The sequence below is a fragment of the Chaetomium tenue genome (genome assembly GCF_020726465.1).
Source record: "Chaetomium tenue strain MPI-SDFR-AT-0079 chromosome Unknown F5144scaffold_6, whole genome shotgun sequence".
NCBI classification, from domain to species: domain Eukaryota; kingdom Fungi; phylum Ascomycota; class Sordariomycetes; order Sordariales; family Chaetomiaceae; genus Chaetomium; species Chaetomium tenue.
In genome coordinates, this window is record NW_027117334.1 from 427,786 (window position 1) to 453,781 (window position 25,996).

General features: G+C 57.1%; 9 protein-coding genes across 9 annotated transcripts; 5 read left to right on the top strand and 4 right to left on the bottom strand.

The window, feature by feature from the left end:
- The first annotated feature begins 1,936 nt into the window (after positions 1-1,936).
- F5144DRAFT_335245 (ras guanine nucleotide exchange factor domain-containing protein) lies at positions 1,937-6,240 on the top strand. The gene is made up of 2 exons (XM_066784164.1): positions 1,937-2,772; positions 2,833-6,240. The coding sequence occupies exons 1-2, from the start codon at positions 2,245-2,247 to the stop codon at positions 5,914-5,916; spliced, it is 3,612 nt and encodes a 1,203-aa protein (XP_066639367.1). The 5' UTR covers positions 1,937-2,244; the 3' UTR covers positions 5,917-6,240.
- A 597-nt stretch (positions 6,241-6,837) lies between these two features.
- F5144DRAFT_335269 (6-O-methylguanine DNA methyltransferase) lies at positions 6,838-7,993 on the top strand. The gene is made up of 3 exons (XM_066784165.1): positions 6,838-7,171; positions 7,302-7,425; positions 7,598-7,993. Exons 1-3 carry the CDS (start codon positions 7,057-7,059, stop codon positions 7,797-7,799), a joined length of 441 nt encoding a protein of 146 aa, XP_066639368.1. The 5' UTR covers positions 6,838-7,056; the 3' UTR covers positions 7,800-7,993.
- Positions 7,994-8,261: 268 nt separating this feature from the next.
- F5144DRAFT_495142 (histidine phosphatase superfamily) lies at positions 8,262-9,337 on the bottom strand (the record flags this gene model as incomplete). The annotated part of the gene is made up of 2 exons (XM_066786081.1): positions 8,262-9,120; positions 9,282-9,337. The coding sequence occupies 2 exons, from the start codon at positions 9,335-9,337 to the stop codon at positions 8,262-8,264; spliced, it is 915 nt and encodes a 304-aa protein (XP_066639369.1).
- An 852-nt stretch (positions 9,338-10,189) lies between these two features.
- On the bottom strand, positions 10,190-12,510 carry F5144DRAFT_335312 (uncharacterized protein). Its single transcript, XM_066784166.1, has 5 exons — positions 12,443-12,510; positions 11,449-12,243; positions 11,084-11,398; positions 10,466-11,011; positions 10,190-10,401 (listed from the first exon to the last, which is right to left on the bottom strand). The coding sequence occupies exons 2-5, from the start codon at positions 12,123-12,125 to the stop codon at positions 10,287-10,289; spliced, it is 1,653 nt and encodes a 550-aa protein (XP_066639370.1). The 5' UTR covers positions 12,126-12,243; positions 12,443-12,510; the 3' UTR covers positions 10,190-10,286.
- A 761-nt stretch (positions 12,511-13,271) lies between these two features.
- Positions 13,272-15,770, bottom strand: F5144DRAFT_581072 (uncharacterized protein). Its single transcript, XM_066789408.1, has 3 exons — positions 14,600-15,770; positions 14,213-14,546; positions 13,272-14,150 (listed from the first exon to the last, which is right to left on the bottom strand). Exons 1-3 carry the CDS (start codon positions 15,422-15,424, stop codon positions 13,489-13,491), a joined length of 1,821 nt encoding a protein of 606 aa, XP_066639371.1. The 5' UTR covers positions 15,425-15,770; the 3' UTR covers positions 13,272-13,488.
- Positions 15,771-16,787: 1,017 nt separating this feature from the next.
- On the top strand, positions 16,788-19,218 carry F5144DRAFT_335383 (uncharacterized protein). Its single transcript, XM_066784167.1, has 6 exons — positions 16,788-17,202; positions 17,259-17,621; positions 17,679-17,907; positions 17,969-18,082; positions 18,145-18,883; positions 18,959-19,218. The coding sequence occupies exons 1-6, from the start codon at positions 16,928-16,930 to the stop codon at positions 19,033-19,035; spliced, it is 1,797 nt and encodes a 598-aa protein (XP_066639372.1). The 5' UTR covers positions 16,788-16,927; the 3' UTR covers positions 19,036-19,218.
- Positions 19,219-19,638: 420 nt separating this feature from the next.
- On the top strand, positions 19,639-21,091 carry F5144DRAFT_581077 (uncharacterized protein). Its single transcript, XM_066789409.1, has one exon. It carries the CDS (start codon positions 19,785-19,787, stop codon positions 20,904-20,906), a length of 1,122 nt encoding a protein of 373 aa, XP_066639373.1. The 5' UTR covers positions 19,639-19,784; the 3' UTR covers positions 20,907-21,091.
- Positions 21,092-21,130: 39 nt separating this feature from the next.
- F5144DRAFT_632098 (uncharacterized protein) lies at positions 21,131-22,822 on the bottom strand (the record flags this gene model as incomplete). Its single annotated transcript, XM_066792480.1, has 2 exons — positions 21,131-22,384; positions 22,652-22,822. 2 exons carry the CDS (start codon positions 22,820-22,822, stop codon positions 21,500-21,502), a joined length of 1,056 nt encoding a protein of 351 aa, XP_066639374.1. The 3' UTR covers positions 21,131-21,499.
- Positions 22,823-24,201: 1,379 nt separating this feature from the next.
- On the top strand, positions 24,202-25,695 carry F5144DRAFT_335417 (uncharacterized protein). Its single transcript, XM_066784168.1, has one exon. The coding sequence runs from the start codon at positions 24,420-24,422 to the stop codon at positions 25,599-25,601; it is 1,182 nt and encodes a 393-aa protein (XP_066639375.1). The 5' UTR covers positions 24,202-24,419; the 3' UTR covers positions 25,602-25,695.
- Positions 25,696-25,996: the final 301 nt, after the last annotated feature.

The window sequence follows — 25,996 nt, forward strand, 5'->3', positions numbered from 1 at the left end:
CCGGGTTTCCATTGTTTTTCGCCCTCGGACATGAGAGACAACCTGTGTTGTTTTTGGGAACTCGTGGCAAACCACTGAACCGAGGTGGGATGAGGTCGCCGCCCACGTGGAATTTGAGGTTGGTAGTTTGCAGCCATCCCACCCAAAAGAACGACGCCTGCATCGAAGCTGCAGCTGAGCTAGACTGCCGGCAGCTGGCTGCTGCATATCTATTTCATGCAGCCGCGGTCCCCTGGTAATGTCGAGATTTTGCATACTGTCCAGACCAACAAGAGGACTTTGTCTGCGTACGCTACCCCACGAGCCACGTAACAAGAGGCGACGGATCGCCCCAATTTCGGGATCGAGGTTGGGAAACTCGAAACACAAGTTCTAGACAACGAGGGAGATGTCGTCGAGACAGAGCAGCTGGGTCTTGGCGGGGTTGCTAAGGCTCCAGAACGGGCGGTATCTCTGGCTTCCGATCAACCGTGGCAGCGAGTTGCTCCAGCGATGAGTCGAGACAACCTTGCATCCATTCTTGTCGCTTTCAAAATGCCGTCTCCATTGGAAATCGAAGGCAAGGGTGGCTGGTCCTTGTTACGCCACCTTGATGGGCACAGACAGGGTGGGCCACACCGTTTTTGTCGTTTGGCCTCGAATGTGTGTCATTTTCTCCAATGGAAAGTGTTCGTCTTGAGCTACTTGGACTTCGAAGTTCTTGCGAACTCGATCAAGGATTATCCATACTGATGGTTCAAAATCGCCAAATTAGCACCGCCGGGCCTGACAGAGAGAAACGAGAATGTCAACTCGTTCCGTTTGGTGAAGGAAGGTGCTGTGTTGCGGCACACCACTGGGCGTCGATTGAGCGCAACCAGCGGGTCTTTGGTTGACGGCTCTGCACCCCACTTTGGGAGGGCCTCTCAACCAGGGAGAGCGCAGGGGACCCGAGCTTGTGCTTGAGCTATCATTGGCGGCGGTTGACTGGTACCGGGACCCCACCCGCGGGACCCACATCAACCGCTTCCTTCAACGGGCAATTCGCGAAAAATTATTACAGCCGAACCCTGTCCTGCAGAGCGGTGGAGACAGGCCTTGTCTTTTTGGCTGGGGAGCAGGCGCAATCGAGAGCCGAGAGCAACACCGGGAGCGCAAGATGCACACCTTGCGAAGCCCCCATTTTCGGGTTCCATCCTCTCCTCTTCATCCTACTGTGTAGACGTAACTCGAATTGAGTTGAAGCCTCGATTTACCTTCGATTTTGCCACCTGCAGTGCTGAGCACCGACCTGCCGTTTACCGGGATTTCATCATCGCTCGGCTATCTTGTCGCACAGGGGCAACGAGAACGTACCTATCGTACCTATCTGGATTCTTCTGCATTTGACCCTGGATACCACCAAGTTTCGCCCGGTGCGTAGCATGGCAGCTTGAGCAATAGGCCCTTTCGGCGTCCACTTCCTATACCGCCCTCTTCGTCCTTCTCAAGGGACGTCCGACGTCGACCGTTCCTTTTCGATCTAACGGCTCGGCGATTGACTCGTTCGAGACATCTGTTCCCGGCATATCCCTTCGGCGCCCCTCCCTCAGTCACCGCTCCCTGCTGGAAACCACCAGGTCTCCCTGACCTCCTCCCAGCCCCCAGATTCGCCACTTAGATAGTATCTGACTATCAGGTGTCGGGGAAAAGACAAGGTACGAGCAAACAGGACGGTTTTGTGCTCCAATTCAGCATTCTGCTCCTTCCCTCCGGGTTTGATCGCTCCATCGTTGGCCGTTGCGCCGAAACTTGGTTTACAGGGCCCTCCCCTGGCATGCAGGTTTCCTGCATCATGGCTCTGACCCCATCTGCGACATTCCTCCTACCGCATCCCTCCCCGCACAAACCCATCCCTACATTCTTCAGCACACACACGTCCCCATCTTCAAAACATCTAAGCCGACTGTGGCGAAGTGACCTCGTGCCTCTAACCCGTCCTCTCGTCCTAGTCCTAACAACATCGACGCCCTCAAAACAACAAAGCGATATCGACCTGGTCGAGCAGTAGCTGCGACCACCCAACAGTTGCCGCCTGGTAGGCGCATACATTGAACGTGGCCCACACGCACGAGTCGGAGCTGTGGCCACGGAAGACGCTAGTCATCACGGGGGGAGTCTGGAGAGCCAAAGCCGGTCCTGTCACTCGGCTGGGTCAGGTGACCCAAGTGCAGGCTTGATTCTCTCACTTATGTTGGGCGAAAAGAACTCTCGGCAGCAATCGCGATGCTGAACAACCAGGGAGCGCGAACGAGTCTGCAGGTGGCTCCGTTGACGATACAGAAGACCCGAGGTGGGCCGAACGGAGGGTCGTCGGATGTGGTGGACTCGACGAACGGGTGCTTGGACTCGCAAATGACGCCGCCAGCGACCCCGAATAGCCTGCAGGAGAATTGCAACGAGCCCGTCAGCAGCCCCGTCTTCCACAACTTCCTGCGGGCATTTTACCCTTTTCATCCCGATTACGTCACGAGCGACTCGACAGTGACGTTGCCATTGAGCGAAGGGGACGTTGTCCTTGTGCACTCCATCCACACTAATGGCTGGGCCGACGGTACCCTGTTGGCCAACGGAGCGCGAGGGTGGCTACCCACGAATTATTGCGAATCGTACGACCCCGAGGAGATGAGGAGCCTGTTGAAGGCCCTGCTCAACTTCTGGGATCTGATGCGCAGCACCCTCGTGAACGACAGTGAGATGTTTGGCAACCAAGAGTATATGAAGGGAATAATCGCCGGTGTGCGATACCTACTGGTAGGTGGCTCGGCTAATAACCGCATACCCGAGAAACGAGTAACCTGACATGTTGCGCAGGAACAAACACAGTGCTTGACAAGAGAATGCGCCCTAGTCCAAAGACACGAGGGACTTCGGCGGAGTCGGAAGTCGCTGCTGTCCGAGCTCTCGTCGCTTGTTAAGACAGCCAGGCGGCTACAGGATGCGCAGAGGATGATTGGGACCGAAGACATCAATGACGTTGTCGATGAGATGATCCTGAAGGCTTTCAGGATCATTACTAAGGGCGTGAGGTTCTTGGACATTCTGGATGATGATCGGAGATCGCGGATACCGTCGGTCACTGTGATGACCACGCTGCAAGAGGAAGTTCTCATCCCACTAACGCCGCCAGCCGATCCGGCTTCCCTCAGCGCCACCCAGAATTACACCACCGCTGCAGAGACCCGCACTAGCGATTGCGGCGAGTATTCCGGTCCGGCATCTTCTACAGGCGACGCGGCCCAGGAGAGGGTATCGTGCGGCAGCCGTTTGTCATCCGGCCACCTGCAACAGAGCACCAATGCGCGCCGAGCATCGCAGAACAGCCTGCTGCAAACAAACCGACTGTCATCCACCATTTCCCATCGTGTCAGTTTGGCCGGCCCTTCGCCCTGCTCACAGCCCCAGAACCTCGTTTCGGAGCGGCTCGAAACCTGCCATGATGCCTTCCTCTCGCATCTGGGATCTTTTATCGGACGGCTACAACTCCAATCGCAGTCGCGTCCCAGCTTGGCGATTGCCATAAAGCAATCTGCCACATCCGGCGGGGAGTTGCTCTTGGTCGTGGACGTGGTGTGCGCCCACACTTCGGTCAGCGTTGACGCGCTCGAGCAAGCCCGTACCGCCATGTACAACCGAATTCAAGACCTCGTCCACACGGCGCGCGACATCCTCAGCAATTCGGAGCCCGAGATGGAGGAGGACGTGATTGTACCGCACGACAATGTTCGTTTGTTGGGCGCGGCGACGGGTTGCGTGAAAGCCACAGGGGAGTGCGTCGCGAAAACAAGATGGGTTATCGAGCGGATCGGTGACTTCGAATTCGAGTTCGACAACGGTACTCTCGGCATCGACTTCGGGCTGTCCGACTTAGCCTCAATTTCGGAGGAGCAATTCCAACACTCACAGCCCAGTGGCGCTGAATCGCCGAGCGTCGCCGAGTCAATCGTGTCCGAAACAGCCACGGTCTCCTCGAGAGCGAATTCCGTGACCAGCGCCACGCCTGCACACGCCCGGTCCTTCTCGATCGACAAGCCGCTCCCGGAGGTCCCTCGAGTCGCTTCTCCTGTTTCAGAGGAACCCATGTCGCACCCGTCGTTGCTCGCTGTGCCACAGCCACAATCATTCCTCTTTGATGGCAGCAACTCGAGCGTGGTCTCGTCTGTCACCTCCCTCCGCCCCGACCTCCCCCCACTTCCGAGGATCTCGACTACATCGTTACCGACCGAAAGCTACAGCCCCACCGAGCCGTCTGCCATACAAGAAGCCGAATTCCACGCTTTCCGATCGGAGAGCATGACTGCCACGAGCTCCGGCTCCGGTAGCACCTACCTCAGTCGGGATTCGGAATCGATCATCATTTCCCAGACATCGACACGCGCGACGACACCGGATATCACACAAGCACCCAAGACACAGCCCTCGCTCTCGAACTTGAGCGTGTCGGAGAGCCTGGCGCCCACGGACGACGACGAGGCCGAGTCAAGGCTGCTAGAGAAGACCTACGCCCACGAATTGATCTTCAACAAGGAAGGTCAAGTAACCGGCGGCTCGCTTCCCGCCCTGGTTGAACGGCTTACGACACACGAGTCGACTCCCGACGCCCTCTTTGTATCGACATTTTACCTCACCTTCCGCCTCTTCTGCACCCCCGTCGCTCTCACCGAGGCACTGATTGAGCGGTTCGACTACGTCGGGGAAGCACCGCACATTGCCGCTCCCGTCCGCCTGAGGACATACAACGTATTCAAGGGCTGGCTTGAATCGCAGTGGCGCGAGGAGACGGACCGAGAGGCACTTGTCCTCATCAAGGAGTTTGCCGAGCACCGACTGACGGCCGTACTCCCATCCGCTGGCAAGCGTCTTTTTGACCTGGCCGAGAAGGTGTCGGTGATCGATGGCGCCCTGGTGCCGCGCCTCGTCTCCTCCATGAGCAAGACGAGCAGCTCACTCGCCCAGCTCGTCCCTGCCGATACCCCGCTCCCCGCCACCGTCATTAGCAGGAGCCAAATGAACGCGTTGGCCAACTGGAAGATCGGCGGCACCTCACCTTCGATTCTCGATTTCGACCCCCTCGAAGTCGCTCGCCAGCTGACGATGAAGCAAATGTCCCTCTTTTGCTCCATCATGCCCGAGGAGCTTCTGGGCTCGAGGTGGACCAAGTTTGGGGGGGTTGACGCACCCAACGTCAAGGGGATGTCCGTCTTCACTACGGGGCTGACGAACCTCGTTGTTGACACCATCTTGCATTTTGAAGAGGCCAAGAAGCGAGCCATGGTCATCAAGCAATGGATCAAGATCTCAAACCATTGCTCTTTACTTCACAACTACGATGCCCTCATGGCGATTACCTGCGGCCTCACCGACACAAGCATCAAGCGCCTGAAGATGACGTGGGATGCGGTCCCTACCAAGCGCAAGGATATGCTCAAGGGGTTGCTGACGACCGTCGACTTCAACCAGAACTTCAAGGTCCTTCGAGCCCGGCTCCACGACCAGGTGCCACCGTGCCTCCCCTTTCTCGGCATGTTTCTGACGGACCTCACCTTTGTGGATGTGGGCAACCCGGCTACGAAGACCAGCGACACGGGTCTGACCGTCATCAACTTCGACAAACACACACGTAGCGCGAAGAGCATCGGGGAGCTGCAGCGTTTCCAGATCCCTTATCGCCTTGCAGAATTGCCGGATTTACAGCAATGGTTGGCAACGGAGGTCGAGCGCGTGCGTGAAAAGGAGAAGGCAGGTGCCAATGCGCAGGCCACACACTACCGGAAAAGCCTGCTCCTTGAGCCCCGGGAGGCACAGCAATTACGAACACCCATCGATGGCCCCTCCGTCCCGATAGCCAGCAGCATGTTTAGCTGGATGAGGGGTAATGCAGGGCCTTCACAGGCTTGATCTGCCACGGCACTTTGGCTAGCCGGCTTCTCGACACCTTCCCCACCCACCGCGCTCTCAGCTTTGAACCCCTCGAACCGCGGACCCAACATTTTTACGACATTCTAGTGATACCCCTATTTCGTCTTTCGAGTTTCAGCATCTTTATGCCGCCCAACGAGCGCATGGCAGCCATTCCATCCATGGTGCCCACGGCACTTATCCGTCATCACCATATCCTCAGTGACTCAATCCGCTCTCCCGCCGACTCTCCCGAACCCCAAGATTGGCTCGGAAGATCTTTGTACCACCACCTCGAAAACTATACATGCAAGATACTCGCGTATCGACGGCTCACGCCCCTGCATACGAACGATTACTGACGCCGGCATCCCCTGCGAGAATCCTCCGGCTATCGCTGCACTCGGCAAGGCTCATACATTTCCCATTCTTTCACGTTGGATATGCAGTGGGGTAGATGCTGGGTTTTGTGGTAGTCATCAAAAGCAAGAGAACAATGGTCGGCTGTGATTAGGTTTATCACCGGCTCCTCGTTCATGTTTTGCTCATTCTTATTGCTCTCTTTTTCTTTGCGCTGTTGGATTAGGCGGGTGGGACAAAAACGGTCTTTATGTGGGGATGAACGCCATGACCGGACGCCATGATAGTCACGAGGCTAGGTTTTTGCTTGATGGGGGAGGTATGCCCGTTGTCTTATATCCTTTTCTTTTGGCGGAGTGTTTATGTGGGAGGTTGGTTTTTGTGTATAGTTTTGTGAGCGGGATTTGAGCCCTTGGGTTCGCCAACAAGGCTCGGCGCACTGCGAAAGAGCGCACGAGGCTATGGATCTGATGCGTTGGATGTCGGTAGCATAGCGAGCGGTTGATAGTCTTAGTAGTAGGCTCCAATAAGTGTTTTAACCTTACGATAGCTGATTTCTCAGCATGGTTTTTGGTTACTTCATGAGCATGGCTGGTGTCCTTTGTGATTATCAACACTTAAAAGTATCCACTCTGCAACAACCCTAACCCAGCGAGCCCATCTGCGGCCTGCTCTTCCATTTGCCTGCCGAGCACTCCGTTCCCAGCAGCCTCCACAGCATAACACTCAAGACAGACACGGGGTCACATACTCTCCTCCACCGCGACCACGACCAAGACCATGGCCCGTAGCGAAGAAGCCGAAAACTTCTTCCATGCCGTTTACAGCGCCGTGCAGGAGATCCCGCCCGGCAAGGTGACCAGCTACGGGCACATTGCGAAACTGATCGGGACCCGTAACAGACCCCCATTCCATTCTTATACCACACACACAACACAACACAACCCCTTTCCCTCCCATGCCACTCCATCAAGTCAAGAAAGAACCAACCCGACCCAGTAATTAACTCTTAAACCCCTTCCCAGCCGAGCGCCCACGCCAAGTAGGCATTTGCCTGAAGCACCTGCCCGTCGACACCACGGAACGGTTCCACCATGACAACGTCCCCTGGCAGCGGGTGATTAATGCCAAGGGGGCTGTTTCACCGCGGTATGTGTGTTTATCGTTCCTTAATTGTTAGATGGACAGTCCCGTCCGTTTGTACGGGTAACCGTACCACCCATATCATCTGTACATACCGTGGCACGCCCCACGATACTGTGCTCAAGTCTCTCAAGGCTGGCTGGCATGGTTACGTGTTAGCTGACTGACACCCTCGCAGATCCCAACCAGCGGGAGCGCGGAACCAGGCTGCGGCACTGGAGGCCGAGGGTGTGACTGTGACCACGGGAGCGCTGGGCGAGCTGATGGTGGACTTTGGTGAGTTTGGGTGGTTCCCGCGGGTGTTGCCTTCGGAGGAAGGGCAGGGGTTGGGGGACTCTGACGAGGATGGCGAGGAGGGGAGTGGGGAGGATGAGAGCTGAAGGGGGGAAGCGGGTGAAGATGGAATGGCTGGCATGGTATCAAGACGAGCAGGGCACGGAACGGGGATCATCACGGTGCGCAGCAGGATATCCAGTGTTTGGTGGACCAGTTTATATTGTTGATGCTATCCGTTTTCCAGCCTTCCCGAACCGACCATGAGCCAACCATTTCCTTCTGCGCTGGGTGTTCAGGTGAACGCTCGGATCTGGCGTGTCGGAAAAGAACATCTAACTTCATCAACTGTTAGCGGCTGGGCACCCAGGTAAAGGCAAACAGAATGGATGAATAGTTGCTTTCTCAGATAGCGGTTGGACAAGTTTTTCCACATTGTAATTCGGTACAGGTCTGTGAACATTGTTTCTCTCATCATAAAAGCAAGAGGGCAAAGAAAAGAGATCATAACGTACCAAGTCTGAACCGTGGACGAGTCACCACCAAAACTGGCGGCGATGTGAGTGGGGTCAACCATCTCCAGGTCCCTGCTGAACCCTCGCCTTCTTGTTCGCGGGGCCGAAGAACGAATCCACAGTCCTCTGCCGCTTGTCAAACTGGGCGCTGCCGATGCCACCTCGGGTCTTTTTCAAGCCCTCAAGGTGTGTAACGACATTGACGCCAACTACAGACAAGGTGATCTGCGGTCGGCGCGGGGGTGGTGCTGACGATGCTGTGGTCGGTGGTTCTGGAGTTGGTGTCCTTTTACTAGACACCTCAGCCGAATTCCTCGAGCCATCCGAACCACCCGCCACGACCGCCCGTGCGGAGCCGACGGCAACAACGAGCTCGACATAGCCGGTATTGCTCCAGCCCGGCATCTTCCCCAAGCGGGCCAGCTCCCGGGCACCAAACCGAACCAACAGCACCCGCAGCAGCGAGTCGAGGATCAGCCCGTGGGCAACCACGACCACCCAACCCCCAGCAGCCACCCGCTCGGCCGTGAGCAGCGGCTCCAAGTGGCCCGCCACAAACCGCTCCGAACGCAGCCGCATCTGCTCTCTCGACTCAGCCCCAGCAGCAGCCAAGTCCACGCCCCCCTCAGCAAACTTCCTGCCCTCAGCCAGCCCAAAATCCCGCTCCCTCAACTCCGACAACGCCACCACACCCACACCCACACCCACACCCCCACCACCATCACCCCCCTCACAAACCACACCAAGCGCCTGCACCACCATCCCCGCCGTCTCCCCCGCCCTCCTCAGATCCGACGCAAACACATGCGTGACCGCCGCACCCAGCCCAGCCGCCCGCTGCGCGAGATGGGTGCCCAGCCGGCGCGCCTGCAGCACGCCGTGGGCGGTGAGGGGGGAGTCGCGGGATCCGGCGCTGGAGAAGTGGAGGGGGGGGCGGTTAGAGGGGGGGTTTTGGGGGGGGTTGGGGGATTGTGCGTGGGTTGGGTTGTGGAGGTGGGGTGGTTGGCGATGGCGGAGTTGGGGAAGGGGGGGGGGGGAGCGTGGTTGAGGAGGTGGTGGTGGTGGTGGACGCACTAGATGCCCGCGACGTTGTCGACGGTTTCGCCGTGGCGGGCGAGGAAGAGGCGCATGTTTTTTGGGGTTTGTGGTTTAAATGGTATTGGGAAGAGCCGCGAGGCAATGGAATGCCTGGGCTAAGGATTTTGCATGGCCGGGTGGCGCGCAACACGCAAGAAGCGTGGTGTTCGTTCCCTTCTCCGCGATTGAATCGTGGTTGGGGGAAGAGTTTGGGGAAAGGTTTTGGGAGAGGCGAAAATTTTGATTTGTAGGGCTCGAAGTGGAGCCCCGCTGGTTGGTGGGTCGATCTTCCTCTTGCGGAACCTGACCCGAAACAGCCATTTCCATTTCTCAAGCAGGGGATTTTCCATATTCCAGGTGGCTTTTCAAGAGAATTTGGCGCCGCATGTGTAATGGAAGGAAAAGAGGACAGGTTTCCCGAGTGACTCAGAATATGGTATATCTATATTTCGCTAATAGACATGCTCCGCGATCCCGAACTCCGTGAGACCCAAATCCCATCGTCAAAACATCCCGCCGCCCGCTTAGCAATGCTTCCCAAACCCGCTATCACAAAAAAAAAAAAAAAAACCATCTTGCCAACACGGCCCGGCTCAGTCCTTGATGTTGTCCGGGTGCCAAGGACAGTCCGGCTTGTGGGCACTGTTGTCGCTCTCCAAGATCTCCTTGTGGCTAGCGAGACAGTCCCAACAGAACTCGTGCTTACATACTGCGCCTGTCAAACAACCATCATCAGCAACAACATCCCACAAAAACGACAGTAATAACAAAAAAGCCGATATCAGAAGGGCAGAACTCGCCGCACCTGATATTCCAACGACGCCGCCGCCTTCACCGCCCGGCGCCCCTCCCCTCCTCCCCCGGGTGCAGCCCGCGCGCCCTCGTCGCTCAACGCCGCCCGCCCCTACAGCTGATGCTGTGGTCCGAGGTCCATACGGCGTTGCAGCCCCAACAGAACTGGGATCGGCATCTGATACCTGCAAAGGAGACGCACCTCCTGTTTTAACATCTGTCGCGGAGGAGGAAGAAGGGCGGGCCGTGCGCCCCACTTGGGACCGCCCGCCGCCTGAGGAAAGGGGGGAAAGCGAAAAAGGTAGGCTTACAGGTCATGTGCGCGCTGCGGAAATAGTGTCAGCTCAGATCAACAACAGTATAGCGGTTTGGTTGGTTGGTTTACTCACCATCCTTGGTTCTTCTCGATGGGCGCCTGACACCCGGGACACGGCTTGGTGGTGCTCCCGACGGTGCGGGTGCTGGCCTCCTCCTCGAGCTTCTTGCGGGCGACAGCTTCCCGCAGCTCACGCTCCTTGGCCTGGCGCTCAGCCCGCTCGGCGGCCTCTCTCTCCTCCCTCTTGGCGCGCTCTCTGGCGGCGCGCTCCTCGGCCGCGGCACGCTGCTCCTCGGCCAGCAGGCTCTGGGCGAAGACGCGGTCGGCGTCCTCCTGGGCCTGGCGCGCGGCGGCGGCCTGCTGGGCCTCTTCGTTCTCAATGTCGAAGCGGCTGCGGAAGTTGGCCGGGTCCGCGAGCAGCGTGTCGTACTCGTCGCACGCCAGGTTCTCGTGCCACGCCACCTTGTGGTGGAAGCACGACCGGTACGCGCACAGCCGGCACGTCACGATGGGCGACGACGCCCCGCCCTCGTGCACCTGCCCGTAGCCGCACCCGGAGGTGCACCAGACGAAGTTGGGTGACGAGGAGATGGCGGAGCGGAAGGAGAGGGTTTGGTAGCTGGGTATGCGGTGTTAGAGTTTTGTGGTTGGGGTTGGGAGGAAAAGGCGAAGGGGGGAGGAGGGGGCTTACCGCTCCTTCGTTTCCTCGTCCGCAAAGCGTTGGACATCATCGTACTCCAACAGCTCACGGCATTCTGGGCACTTGATCTCGTTCCAGAGCCGGTTGCTAAGGTCGGTTCGGATGGATGTGGCAACGCAGACGAGGCACGTGGTCGGCTCGTGGGTGCAGGCCTTGGTGATCGCCGCCGTGGGAAACTCGGACACGGGCTTGGTGTCGGTGCAAATGATGCAGTCACGGTCCCCGCTGAGGATATCGGGCAGCCTTCGCTGGTTTGTGATGACAACCGTGGCTGTCTCCCTTGTGACTTGGTATCTTTGCCCGAACCTGTAATAGTTAGCAGAGTGCCCAAGTGGAAGCTAAAACTTGGTACGTACCCAAGCTCGTCTAGCGCCGGGGTTGGGGGAGCATCGGTGGGTCCAGTCCGTGTCGGGCTACGCAGGAAGGACACCGTCATGGCGTTCTGCCTGTCCTCGATGGCCGCCGCGTAGGGGTTGTTCGACCGGTTGGACTCTTTGCGGTTTGTGGCCGCATCCCCGCGTGGGAGTGTTTCCCCCGCCCGCCGTGCCCCCGTCCCCCACAACACATCCCCACCTCCAAGGGGGGTCAACGCCGCGGAGCGGACCGCGGGAGGCGCTGAGGGTAATCTCGGATTCTGTGTCCGCGCCCCCCCTGCCGGCGGCACCACGCTCGTGGCATCTCCTGCAACGCTTCCGCCATCCGTTGCCATACCCGACGCGACACTGGCTGTATCATCGTCGAAGTCTCGGAGGAGAGCAGCGTTGAAGGCCCAAAAGCTGGAGAAGGCAGACCGCAGACTTTGCGGATTTGGCACGGTCCGCTCTTGGTGCTGCTCACGACGCTGTTGTTGGTTCTGTGGCTGCCGTCGTGGCTGTTGCTCGTGGGGCCGTTGCTGTTGTGGGCGATCCTCAACCAGGGCCACAGAGGAGGCCCCCCCAACTTCTTCCTCCACGTCTTCGTCCCAATCAAAACCGAGAATGGCGGGGTTTATGGGGCCATAGAAGGCCCTTGCTGATGGCACAGTCGCCGTCATGGTGCTTTTACCACCGTTCAACAGTGGGACCCAAGAAGACAAATGCCAAAAGCCTGAAAGAGCGGTTTCCCCGCGGACGCTCTGGCGGTGCGGCCGAACCCTTTTTGTCCAGGCGCTCCTGTCGAATCGTAGTCAGCCACATGTGTTCCTGATAGGCTATGCCGCAGATGGAGGTGCCAGCGTTGGGCATGGGGGTCACGGGAGCCAACGCGTGACGTGTGCTCGCTGGGGGTAAGACACGAAGGCTTGCGGGCTTCAGTGTTATGAACAGCAGTGCGAGACTGTATGGATATACAAGTGTGAACTCTTCTTCCTACCTGAAGTGAGGCTCGACCTGAAGCGGCTGCGTAAAGTTGCGAGGGATTCTTGGAGCCCTCGGTTGTTGTTGCGCGCTCAAATTCCTCCCGAAGGGCGATGTCGCTTGCGTCTAACAATGACTTGCACATTATTAGGTCGTCTAGTGCTACGCTTGCAGCGGTGAGAGTGAGGCTGCATTTCACCTCGATCAAAACTTACTGGGCTGTGCTTTGCCGCTACCACAATCTTGCTGGTGACAAGCAAAGGAAAAACAAATGAAGAAGCGACCGGTCTTTCTGAGGTTGGTTGGCTGCCGTTCCGTTCTAGAGTTGTCGCTGAGATTGCGGAGAGAAAACGGATTTCCTTGGACAGTTGCGTCTTTCCAACAGATTGAAGGGAGGAGGGAACGGGAGCAAATGGTGGGGCAGGCAAGGTAAGTAGGGAAGAGAAAGCCCAAGCTAAAAGCTGAATCGGCGATGATTATTGCTGCCAGCTGGGTATTCCGAAATTACCTGTAATCGATACCCAACCACCATGGAAAGTTACCACCCCACGTCACCACCTATACCTCAGCCCAACAATGTCGGAGTGAGGCTCTGTTCAACCCCGGACTCGCCCCGAGCTGGGGTGGGGTAAGACGCTAGAGGTGGGGTAATTATTATAATTAGCGTTGTTCAAGTGAGGCGGCTGGGCGGCGGATTCCAGGATGTTCCTGGCGACCACACAGCGGCTATATACGGCAACAGCCATATTTTGTCATCGCCATGATCGCAAACGATCGTCCTAGATTGCGATCTATGTGGACACAGCAGATGTTCACATGGCAGCATTTGTGCTCTGGTTGAGTTTGGGTCATTTGCTGTGTCTTGCAGCACAAAGCGCTTGAAAGTGGGGGTGGAAATGGTACGGTAAATTACAGCAACTGCAAATGGCCCCGATCTCCCACCATCATCACCTCGACATCGTAGTTACGTAGCTGACATGGACGCTTGGGCCTCCTGGCCGCCGAGCTACTTCTGTGTACATAGGTATGTACATACAAGTAGGCCGGGAGAAATCGCGGCCTTCATCCCCATTGCAGACCCCGCCATGGCCAGACACCGCCATCTTGTGCCCGCTCCCCCCTGTCGCGCCGTGGGAAGCACAGGTGATGCATGAGGGTGCGCTGGCCGTTGGCAAGGAATTTCTCCCTCTTCTCCTCCGGGCCCCAGGCTACCAGCACCTGCTGCATGCGCACCACCGTCGGCTCCTTGATCACGTCCCCCTTGCCTACTTGTCTCATGTATAGCGCCGGGACGATGGTGGCCACGTTGCTGAGGTCCTTGAAGAGCTGCTCCTTGCTCGGCCGAGGGTCCAGCTTGGCCACGTTGAAGGGCTTTCGGTTCTGGAGTATGTTTTCGCATCGTAGCGTGTGCAGGTCGTCGAGGAAGTCTGGGCTCATCTCGAGCTCTTGGCGGGAATTCCACAAAATGTAGGGGTTTAGGTCGAGGTAGAAGTGGTGCGTCGACGTCATCAGCTTCTCGTGCAACGCCACCGCGGGCTTGATGATTCCATCCTGGCAGGCGACGCAGAGCCCGTTCCAGTCCTTGTCCCTGCGGAACACTTTGAAGAGTAACGCGATCTCGGTTGTGAGCTCCTTGATCCGCCCGTGCCGTGAGCGTGCGTAGTCGGGCGAGCAGAGGACGGCGTTGAGGGCTTCGGCCCGCCACGTCCGCAAAGCAAAGAGGTCTGAGAACTTGCAATCAGCGTGTCTTCCACCACACAAAACAGTGTTTGGCGTGATGGCCTACCTCGTTTGGGCTCGACGTTGGTCTGCATTTGGCCTTCCAGGAAACTGATGACCTCGACCGTCTCAGGGACGGCCCCGTAAAGAATCTTCTGGAAGATGTGGTCTTGCAGGAAGCGCATCACGACAGCAATGAGGATGTCAATATCCGTTTCGGGAAACATGCAGCCGTAGACCAAGTCGCCTTGGCTGTGTAAGTACCGCTTAAGCTTCTGAACGTCTGCCGGCCGTTGCTTAGCGGCCGCCAGAAAGTCATCCATCTTATTGTCGTCGTCTAGAATCGGATCGATGAAGTTGGTGACCCAGTCAGTAATGCCGTTGACGAGATCATCGAAGTCCTGCTTCCTGTTAGGCCAGGGCCGGTCATGGTCCGGCGGGTGAAACAGCTTACCTGGCCCACCTCCTTCGGGGTGAGGTCTTTGCGGTAGGGCTGCAAGCTGAAGATGTGAGATCGCGCTTCGTCTAGCTCTGCCTTGAGGCCGCTATTTTCCGCCTTCAGTGTCGTCGTCGTGTCTGCCAAGTTATTGCGGTCCATCACCCGCTCATTAGACCTGCTAGATCTAAGCTGTCGAGTTAGTCCTTCAGCTGCCCGCTCCGCCTGGTCGGCGCGGTTGTTAGCCTCTCTGAGCTGCGCCCGCAAGCTCTCCATCTCTCGCTGGACCCTGTCTTCCTCGTCTTGGTTTGGGCTGCGCTGTGGGCTAAGCGGTTCCATATTGTCTCGCGATAATGCCAGCCTTTGGGCGAGAGTATCTTGGTAAGCATGTTGGGCCGCGAATAAGGCATCCTGAACCTTGAAACTGGGATACCACGGCGGCCGCCACCCTGAATGTTGAACCTGAGGGGTCGGGGAAGCCCAGAACTGATCTGACCTTGGGTTGCCGCTGATGGCCGCATCAATACTGTCAGGGTTGGGTAACGAGGTAGGAGGACTGCGTGCCTCCATGTTCGGCAGCGTTTGGCGGTGCACCCCTGCTGGGCCTGCTCGCGTTTCGGTGTGCTCGTTCAGCGGGAGCTTATCGGGTCGTTTTGGCGGCGCACTTTCATGGGCGGGAGGTGATTTGGCGGGTTCACCACCAAACTCACGCTTGAGATCTTCCATCGGCGGGTTCTTGGCCGACTTAGGGTTCTTGGGGGTCTTGGGGGACTTGCGAGAGTTCCGGGAGTTGTGCGGGGCCGCGCTGCTGCCCGGGCCGTTGTACCACCTTCTGCGGGTCATTTTTTTGGTTGGTCAAGTAAAACCGGCAGGGAGGACAAAGTATAGGCGTTCGGAGAAGAACCGTGTTTGCGCAGGTACAAATTGCCTAGAGTACATGCAGTGAGGCTGAGGGCGGGATTACAAGGGATCAACACAAAAAAAGACGGGCAGTTTTGATGCTTGGAACCGGAGCAAACGACGGGAACCGTCCAAGCTAGGAATGATAAATGAACAACAGGCCAGCCAACATTCCCATCACGATCTCCATCATGTGTATTTCGTACATCTGACGTCAAGGACAGCTATAGGTAGGTAATTACCGAATTTTTCAAAATCAGCTCGATCAGAGAAAAAGCGTCATGGAAAGAAATCGCCCCCGGGATGATGGAAGGGTCGAGATGCGCTTCATTGCATGTGGTGATTCATTCTTGGCAGTCGGGGGGCGCCACGATCACTAGCGTGCTCCACAACCCCACTTGCCTTCTGTGGTCAACAGCACGCATCAGTCCACAGCGGGCAGCCTTACGATGCTGCCCCGCGATCTGCTCCACGTTTCCTCTGCCTATTCATCCCCAACCTCACATTTTGCTGCACCCAGAGGCGAGTGGGAGATGTCGGGCCAAAACGGTTGGATGGAATCCAACGCAGCATCTGCGAGCAGTCAAAAACTGTGCGCTGTCGTGTCGGCAAGCAGGCAAGCACGGAAGGAAGCAAGCAGAACAGTCGTTACACACCTGCCCCCTGCCCAGGCAGCCTTATCGACGGGCTTTTTTGTCAATCAACCTTACCCCACCAGCCCACCGGTCAACCTTGAACAGTGTCCCGCTGCTCCCAGCTTGACTGTGGGTGGGAGACGAATCGCACATTCGAACCTCTAGAAGCGAAACTGCATTACCTAGGTAGCCCCTCGGGCTGAAGTCTCGCCGACGAATGGCGTTTAGCGACGGCTCGGGAGCCCAGAGGGGCGTCGTTGACGCTGGATGGCGGGGATTTCATCCACCAGGAATGGATGGGACCCCCGCTGGAGGCTGTCCATTCCCGCATCATGACGCTGTGTGCCAGAACAACCCAGAAACCCAGAAGCCCAGTAGCCCCCGTGGACGAGGCACTGCGCCGCCGTCGCATGTCTAAAGTGTGGCGTGAAAGGCACTTCCGTCAGTTGATGCATAGCTAGCACTGCTTTTGGCCCCTCGGTCGACCGAACAACCGAAGCACCGGACAACCAAACGCTCACACCTCGCATCTCAGCCACTTTGTTCTCGGTTTGCAACCTCTCTGTTCATCATTTACCTCCCTTGTATGTTATTCTCATCTCATCTCGACAGTTGCCTGCCTCCTCTGCCTCTGTCTCTTGCTCCGCACTTGTGAACTACTTATTCCTCTTCTTCTTCTTCACTGCCTTCTCCAACCATCTTCTCCGTTTGTACATACCGTACATACATGTGCCTCTTTGCCTTTCGAGGTTCCCGGCACCTCTAGCCCCGCTCGATACACGCATCCATCCACAAAATACAGTTGCCCAACATGGATTTCGACAAACTCAGCATCAGCGAACGCAAGATCATCGTCGGCATCGACTTTGGTACCACATACTCAGGCGTGGCTTGGGCCGAGACACAACGTCCAGATCGCCGTGTTGCTGTCACCGTTTGGCCCATCTCCAAGACAACCCGCGAGGGCGAGTCGTCTGATAAGGTCCCGACCAAGCTGTGGTACGCCAATGGCAACGACACTCCGAATTGGGGGTTTTCCATCCCCATGAATGCGCCCTCAGATGAGGTCGTTGAGTGGTTCAAGCTGTTAGTTCTCACCACCTGCGGTGCCCCTATCACCGTTTGCATGCTGACTCGGCCAGTGACCTTGACCCCTCCCTGCAATCCATGGGAACCGCAGTGACCAGCGCCGCCACGCGGGGTGGCCGCAATGTCGACAAGCTTGTCGCCGACTACCTGTCGGCACTCACTGAACATCTCATGTACACCCTGCGCGAGAAGCTGGGCGAAGGTGTTGTCAAGAGCACCGCCCTCGAATTCGTCGTCACAGTTCCCGCGATTTGGAGCGATTTGGCCAAAGACAAGACCAAGCAAGCCTGCCAGCGAGCCGTTGGACCCCTCTCCCAAACCACCACGGCCCCAATTCACCTCATCTCTGAACCCGAGGCCGCCGCCATCTACGCCCTCCACGGCCTTGACCCCCACGGTCTTCAGGTGAACGAGAGGTGAGGCCCTCCACTGCCAAGCCACGGTTGAGGCCTACATGCTAACCAGCGGTACAGCTTTGTCATCTGCGACGCCGGTGGCGGTACTGTCGACCTCATTTCTTACACCATCACCAACCTCAAGCCCATTCTCGAGGTTCAAGAGGCAACCCCCGGCACTGGCGCGCTTTGCGGCTCGACCTTTCTCAACATGAGGTTTGCCAAGTTCCTCAAGGCCAAGCTGGGGAAGGCAGACGGATGGGATGATGAGGTGCTCGCCGATGCGATGGAGAGGTTCGAGAAAACGGCAAGTTTCCCCCGTCCTGCCCCACAAGTTTTGCCTTGAAGACCCCCTAACACCCACCCAGGTCAAGCGTCAGTTCACATTGCACGCAGCGGACGACGAAACATACACCATCCCAGTCGGTGGCCTCGCCAACAACAAAGAGCTTGGTATTAGCCGCGGGCGCTACGCCCTCAAGGTAAGCCTCCGCCCCCATCTCTGCGAAGCCAATTGGAAGCAGCCCCCCCTAACGAGCCCCAGGCCTCGGACCTCCGTGTCATCTTCGAACCCGTCGTGCAAGAAGTCGTCAAGCTCGTCAAGGATCAAATCTCGTCCTCCAAGGTTCCCATTAAAGCCGTGCTCTTGGTCGGCGGCTTCGGTGCCTCCAACTACCTCAAGGAACGCCTTCGTGGTGCCATCGACCCCTCCATCCAGATCATGCAGCCGCCCAACGCCTGGCTGGCTGTGGTGCACGGCGCCGTCATGAAGGGGCTGGCGCAGAGCGCGCCCGATCAGCTGACGGCGGTGCGGGTGCAGAACCGCAAGGCGCGCAAGCACTACGGCACCGAGTGGCGGCTGCGGTATGACGACAAGGTGCACCACCACCTGCGCAACAAGAAGCACTGGTGCGGCCTGGACGGCTGCTGGAAGGTCTACACCATGGAGTGGTTCATCCGCAAGGGCGACGCCGTGTCGGAGAACGAGCCCTTCTTCACCAGCTTCGTCTGGACGGGGCCCGTCTCCGGGGGCCGCATCAAGAAGATCAAGATGGACATCTACGCCGACCGGACCGCGCGAGACGCGCCCCTGGCGAGGGATGATAACGTCACCCTGTTGTGCCATGTTGAGGCCGATGTCAGCCACATACCCGAGAATCAGTTGCATAGACGCAAGGGGAGTGACGGGAACGTATGTATCACCCTCCCAGTTTGTCACTGTTACTTTGTGCTAATAGGTGGTCAGTGGTACTACGAACTCAACTGCAAGATTGAGGCAGTCTGTTAGTCTCCCCCTCCCCCTCCCTCCCCCCGAGATGCGGTCGACCGAGTGGTCCAAACTAACCCTATGGTTACAGATCTCTCTGCCTCGACGCAGTACACCCTGTTGTACAACGGCCAGCGGTACAACTCGGTCACGGCCGAGTACGTCTAAGGCCTTCATGCGCCGAGATCGGATTTGTGGGTCTATGGACGGCGTTCTAGGATCGGGTTGGTGGCGTTCATCGAGATTTTGGAAAGGAACATTTGGAGGATCACCCGGTCAAGACGGAAGGCCATAGCTAGAGTACTCGGGCCGTGAATCAACATTCCGGATATCTTTGCCACCTTTCCCTCTCAAGATTTTCTTTTTATTTCTTTTCGGTGCTTCCATTCCCTTCGGCTCCTCTCCCTTTTCGGCCATTACTTTTGCCCCTGTGTCCCCGGCTTACTCATATTCCAGACCCCGAACGGTGGCTCGGGAACTCAGACACGGATAAAAAAACGACGCTGATAAACCAGGATTTCGCAACGGTGGCGTTTAAAACAGTCATTTAATTCTGTACAGGCACATATCAGGCCATCCATCGCCCACCCGACCTAAATCGAAAAACTCATGTTCTTTTCCCAGAGATTCTTGAGTCATGTCTCGGCAATTATCGTTGATGATGACGTTGGTACCGGGACAGACGTCAAGTGGACTGATGCGGACACTTACAGCTCCGCGGTGCGGACGATCAAGCACGTCAGAGGTCCCACCCATCTTATCCCGCTAGAACCGAGGTGGCCTGATTATTAGCAAAATGTCCCAACGCCGGGCGATGATTTATATAAAGGGAGTTGACGCTTTGCTTGGCCCTCTGATCACCCTGGACACTGAACTAAACCAAGCCCACGAAATCACAACCCCAAATATATTTCACGATGGGCGTCCTCTCCCTTACATTAGCAAAATACAAGCAAGATGTGCAGTGCGGCGTCATCGTTGGGCTCTCGGTCGACGACAAGACCTCCCAGGATGCCGCCACGGAAACCGCGTCACCCGAGGCGACCGCCCTCCCCCTCTCGTCAGTACGCTGTGTAACCATGCACCCGGCGCGGACAACACTCGTCGCGCTTCAGCCTCCATCGCTGCCGGGAGCAGGCGAACCCGAGACGGTAATCATCACCGTCAAACCCGCAGTGGACGAAGCCGACCCCTCCGCTGCCATCGCCTTTGACATCAACCTAACGGAAGACTCCGAGTTGAAAATCAAGCCGAGACGGGGCAGGATCAGCGTAGTCCTTCTGTCGACGGTGCTCATGGGGAGAGCCGTGATGGAAGCCGACCAATGTCGGGCTCTGCTGGCGGATCGAAAGCGCTGCCAGCTGCGGAAGAACGGCCGGGACTGGTGCCCTGTTCACCGCGAATACCATCAATTCCTCCACGACGAGGAACTGAATGACCGGAAACACCTGCACGAGCAGCTAAGGCAATTCTTCTACATGGGTAGCGCCAACGATGCCAACATTCGCGTCTACAACGGCATCCAGGCCTCCCTGGCGTTGCGCATCATGATCACCGAAATCCTCTACGCTGGCGACGGGGACGACAACCACGGCACCTTTTTCCACAGGACCAAGCAGAACCGGGCCAATCTGTCCCAGCAGCTCTCCTGGAATCGGTCGGACGGCTCGAACAGGAGGCCCATCTCCACCTTCATCGATGACTTCCTTACCGGGGCGAGGGAGCGGGAGGGCAGGCCGGAATCCCGCCGCGTGTGGGCAGACAGCGCCGTCGTGAACCTCGCCGACGTGAGAACCATGCAGGCCTTCCAGACCCAAACTCGGTACCCGTCGGTATCCGAGCTGTTTGGCGCGGCGGGGTCTCTAGAGATGCGTAACCACCTCCTCGAGAAGGCCAGGCTGAACGGGGATCTCCCGGACCTGCCCCCAAGACCGACACCACCGGCCCCTGTGGTTATAAAACCGTTGACTGAGAAAGAGGAACGGGAGTATTGGGTGGGACGTGGTGCTCAATGTTGTATAGACACGTCGGATTGGTAATTGTCACATCAGCAGCAGCTGTAAGGAGAACGGGGTTCTCTGTGCCCGGCAAGGAATCTTGGATAGAGGGTGGGCGCGAGCAACCGCACGGGTGGAGCTGATTTTTTGAATACCCTATATTAGACCACCTTTTTGGTTAGTTATTATAATCATACAGAGAGCTTTGTCAGGTACTTACATCGTATCAACATGATTGTTACGAGGTGTTAGGTGATTGCGTGCCTGAGTTCAACAAGTGTTGTCTTGATTCTCTATCCATCTCTAGGCACCTAGTCTATCCTATATCTCAACGATGTGACTGACCCCTTTTTTGGTCGTTTTGTGATTTTCTTCCTTTTTTTCTTTTTCTTTCCCCATATTCTAGCAATAGCTCAACCCCTCAAATTCCAAAAACAATGGAAGCCAACAAAAACAAGGGCAAAAACCGACAAAAAAGACAAACTCAAACAAACAAAGGAAAAAAGCCAATGACAAAAGAAACCTCCAAAAGTTGCCAACGCTCAACTCAACCCAGCCAACTCCTTCTCAAAGCCACCAAGGAAGGCCACGGGTGAAGTGTGACCTCGTCGTTGCGCAGAGGGCGAGGGTCCCTTTTAATTCAAGCGGAGATGGTGGTTTTCGCCCCGCTGCTTCTTTTCCCAGGCTTCGACCAGCCAACCGAGGAGCGCTCTCCGGGCCTTGTCGTTATGCTTTCCATGGCAGGGGATCAAGGTCCCCTTGAGAATGGGGAGGCTGTCCTGCTGGGGGGGAAGCTCGAACACGCCAAGGAAGAGAAAGTTGCCGTCGTAGAGGCTGGCGTATCGCGTGTCGTAGAACGGTAGCTTCACGTAGCATGTGATTTGCTTGATCATGGAAAGAATGGGCCGGCCGTCAAATAACGAAGGTGTATCGGCATCCGGATCTTCATCTTGTGTTGCCTCAAAGTGGAGCGCCCTCATTGCCTCCATGTTCTTCATCTCGAGCACAGCGAACGAGTGCTTTTTGGCGCCCCATGGCCTCCAGGCGCGGTCGACGCGGGCCGCCGTGCTCGCCGAATACTCGTTCAGCATCTCCACGGGCTGCGATAGGATTGCGCCCAGGGCATGGTTGACGGCGTGAGTGAGATGGGTCGCCGCGTACGTCACGATATCGTCCTCTCTTCTGACGCGGAAGGTGGGGTCCAGCGCCGGGGCGCGGTGGGCTGACAAGACCTTTTTGATGGCGTCCTTGGAGAGGTGGGTTTCTGCGATGGCCAAGTAATGGTTGACGTCGAGCGGCACCCAGCATTGGGGCGGGTTGGTTTCGGCAACCAGCGTACCAGAGGGACGGGTATCACCGTGTCCGAAATCCGCCGCCTTCGTCACCGAGGGCAAAGGCTCGTAGAATGCTTCGAGAAGAGTCGACTCCTTGGGGTTGGGCCCAGAGCGGCCTTGCAGCTCTATCGCAGGGAGCAACGCCTTGGGTGGGGTTCTCTGGGTCCCCTGGGTTCCTTGGGATCCCTGGGATAGGGGTTGGTTGTTGGGAGAGGATGACACACTTGGGCGCAAAGGTAGCGGCTTGGGCGTTGCATCTGCGGAGCCGGGTGTTGGCTGAGTACCGGTATGGCCTGGCACCTGGGGAGCTCTGGGCGTCGAGTCAGGGTGAGGGATAGGATGCGTGGTTGGGCGTGTGTTTACGGGGGAAGAGGTGGCCGGTTTAGGCGTCAGATCACTGGAGCTTGTTTTTGAGGGCGATGAACCTGTCTTTTCCGGCGTCCCCTGGCGTACTGAGGATGGTTGCCGCGAGGGTGATTGCCGCACGGGCAATACCATTGTCTCCCCCGACCCGGGAGACGATTTCTGCGGCGCCTTTGGAGGGGAAGATTGGGCCTCCCGCCGGTTTTTTCGTTCCGGCCCTTTCGGACCTGGCGGCGTGGTAGGGGGTTTGTTGGAAGACATATCTGGCTATGGACGACCTCGTGGTCACAAATAAGTTCGGGGTAGCGGAAGGCGCAAAGTGTAGAGGCAGGGAAAATGAGGAGGAAACGGGGGTGAAGTGTAGGCGGGGAGATAATTGAGCAAAAAGCGGGAGTAAAGTGTAGGCGGTAGGACGGGTGGGAGATAAGGTATGGGAGGAGGGCTTGGTGGGCGCTTGATGCTGGGTGTGCCTAGGTATGAAACGATGAAATGGCGCTCGGGGAAGAACGGGCAGATGTGTTTTCTCGGTGCTTTATGGGGTTTCTGAGGTGCTTGGTGCCGATATCAGGACGCGGGATGAGAAGCTGGTTTTATATCGAACCTCAAGAGCTCTTGCCCGGCCCTTCGCCCCCGGAGCATTATTACTTTGGCCAACTTCTGGTCGCCGCCTTCACCATCACAGTACTGAAGCTGGCCATCTGTTTCCACCTGTTTCTGGCCGACCACTTTCCTGGAGGAGGCACAGCTACGCCAAAGTGTGACATGTTCAACCGTTTGTGCACGACCAACTGTTCTAACATGGCCCCGGGATGGCCACAGAGTGTATCAAAGCGGTCACGGTAGGTCAGGCAAGGTACCCTCGCGGCACAGAAAATCTAAGTTGGTTTGTTTGTAGACATGAAGACAGTGGAGCGACCGCGCCGCCATTACCTTGTGACTCGTGTCTTAGACACGAGGGAGGTGAGTTCATGATCTACGGAGACAGTTCTCCGTGCCCGAGCTGTTGGGCTACCTGCAAGCCCAAATAGGTAGGTAACTAGGTATCCTAGCTTATCTAGGAAGACCCTTTGGGCTCTTTCCACGAAGCTATGACAATGATTATTTAGAAGCCCCCAACCCCTCTGCGCCGTCGTCGTTGTCCGGTGACCAACCGTCGTCGAGTGGCCCAGCCTGCGGCCTGCCCGCAGCCCCAGCAACATGAGGCGCCCTTCGCCCAATTGCACATCTGCGCTGCAAACCAACCATTGTCTTGAAAGTACCTATGCCCAGGTGTTTCAGTACGATTTCGCCGCAGTGTTCCATGGCCCTGGGTCGAGCCAAGCGAGACCAGATTGGAGTCATTGATAGGTCATTGGACGCTTCACCCGTGGTCAAACCGATGAACCAGCCGAGTTTAACACTGTGCAGCTGATCTCGTCTCATATTGTCTCATCTCATCTCGTTCATCGTCTCGTCTTGTCTCATTCTTTATTTTTATCTTTGGCGTGCGGCGTCAGCAAGGCCGGTTGGCGGCGCCTTTTCACAACTTTGGGCTTTCCTGCGAGGTACCTAGACACATGCAGGCAGCTGAGGTCTTGTTGGTTCCACGCGGGGGTCGGGGGTTCGGTTTCGCCGCTGAGCAAGCCCAGTCCTTTCAACCAACCGCCGGTTAACAACCAACAGCTTGCGGGTACTTGTTAGATGCTGCCCCCACCCACATTTGTCGAAAGCGTCTGGTCCCAACCTGGCACAACCACCTCCTGCTGTCACTCATGCTATTATTGCTATACTTGACTTTTCGTCCGTTTCTCCCCGCGACCATACTTTAACCACCTTGCAACAACATTCCCCCGACGGGAGCCCCTCGCTGAGTCACACCATGGCTTCCTTGACTCCATACGAAGAAGGCGAATCACAAACACGCGCCGAGTCGAAGACATACCGGAGAAACACAACCCTCCGCATCCGTGAGCATGTGCCACCCAAGCCGTTCACGGGCGACTACGGGCCCAGTCCGCGCCCTGAGGTCGATTGGACCCCATGGAAAGACGTGCCCCAGTGGAAAATCGACCGTGTTGAGTTCGCTCTCGCCAACCCGCCCATGGAAACAAAGCCCCCCGCCGGCCCCGAGCGCACGCTAACAATCACCCGGACCCTTACGCGGCCGTCCGATGGTGGCGCCAACGTTGTCACTTGCTTCCTCGACGGGAACAGGGCCGTCGAATACGTGGCCAAAATTTACGACGGCGTCGACTACCTCCTGAGCGCCTGGGACGACGGTAATGACGCCGGCAAGGGAGGCAACCTTGATTGCATGAAATGGGCAGACAGGGACTACAGCGTCGAGGCCTGGGCTTACAAGATCATGCAGCCCGTCATTGGGAACACTGGCATTGTGCCTACCTACCACGGGTCGTGGACATTCGCGCTGCAGACCGACCAGCCGGGCCGCCAACGATGGGTCCGCATGATTCTGATCGAATTTATCCAGGGCCAATGCATGCTTGATCTCATCCGTAGAGCGGAAAAGGAACCCGGCCGCGACAAAGTGGATTACAGCCGCCTACCATCCGAGGAGTTTCGCCTCCGTGTCCTTCAGAACATTCTCGAAGCCAAGTTCACGATATGGTGGGATGCCGCCATACTTCATAACGACGTCGAGCCGCGGAACACCATGATCAAACCCGACGGTAGTATCGTCATCATCGATTTCAACCAGGCCACTCTCTACGACTTCGTCCGTTATAACCTCAAGCACCCAAAGCGAACCAATCCCAACCCCCTCCCCTTGACACCCATAGAGTGGCACTGGCCCCTTCCGGGGCGCTTTGACACGTGGGCGAAATGGGTTCCCGAGCCATGGGTTGAGAATGAGGAGCTGGGGGGCGAGTGGCTGATCCTGAAGTACCGAGACGCGCCGGGTTTCAAGCCCCCCACAGCCAAGTTTCTCAACCACTCCATACACTCGCGGTGGAGCAAACGGCTCCAGCAGCTATTAGAAGGCCTAGGCCGCAAACCGAGCGGAGATCAACCGCACGATGGGCCTTCCGCAAGGGGTTGAGTGAGCGGCAAGAAGAGGTAATAGGAATGGAGGGAAGCAGGCGGCGTAGCGTCCAGAGGCAGCACCTAGAATGCAAACCGCATGTTGATACAATAACTGAACCCAACGTTCTCATCTCCTCGTCAGATTTCACGCGACCATTTGCTTCCCCCTCTCCCCCCCAGCTCCTAAGGCTACGCGGAAGACCATGTATTCGGCCGTCGTCTTCGGAACTCACCTTTGTCCTGGTGCCTTGAATGGGCCTGCTACCTCTCTGGAAATCTCGCGAGTTGGAAAAATCACTGGCACGATAGCTACCAGAGAAGGTACTGAGTTGCGTCAACAAGATTGCCACTCGAAACAAACTACGTGCCACCCCCATTCATGTATCTGAGTAACAAGTCTGTTTTTAATAT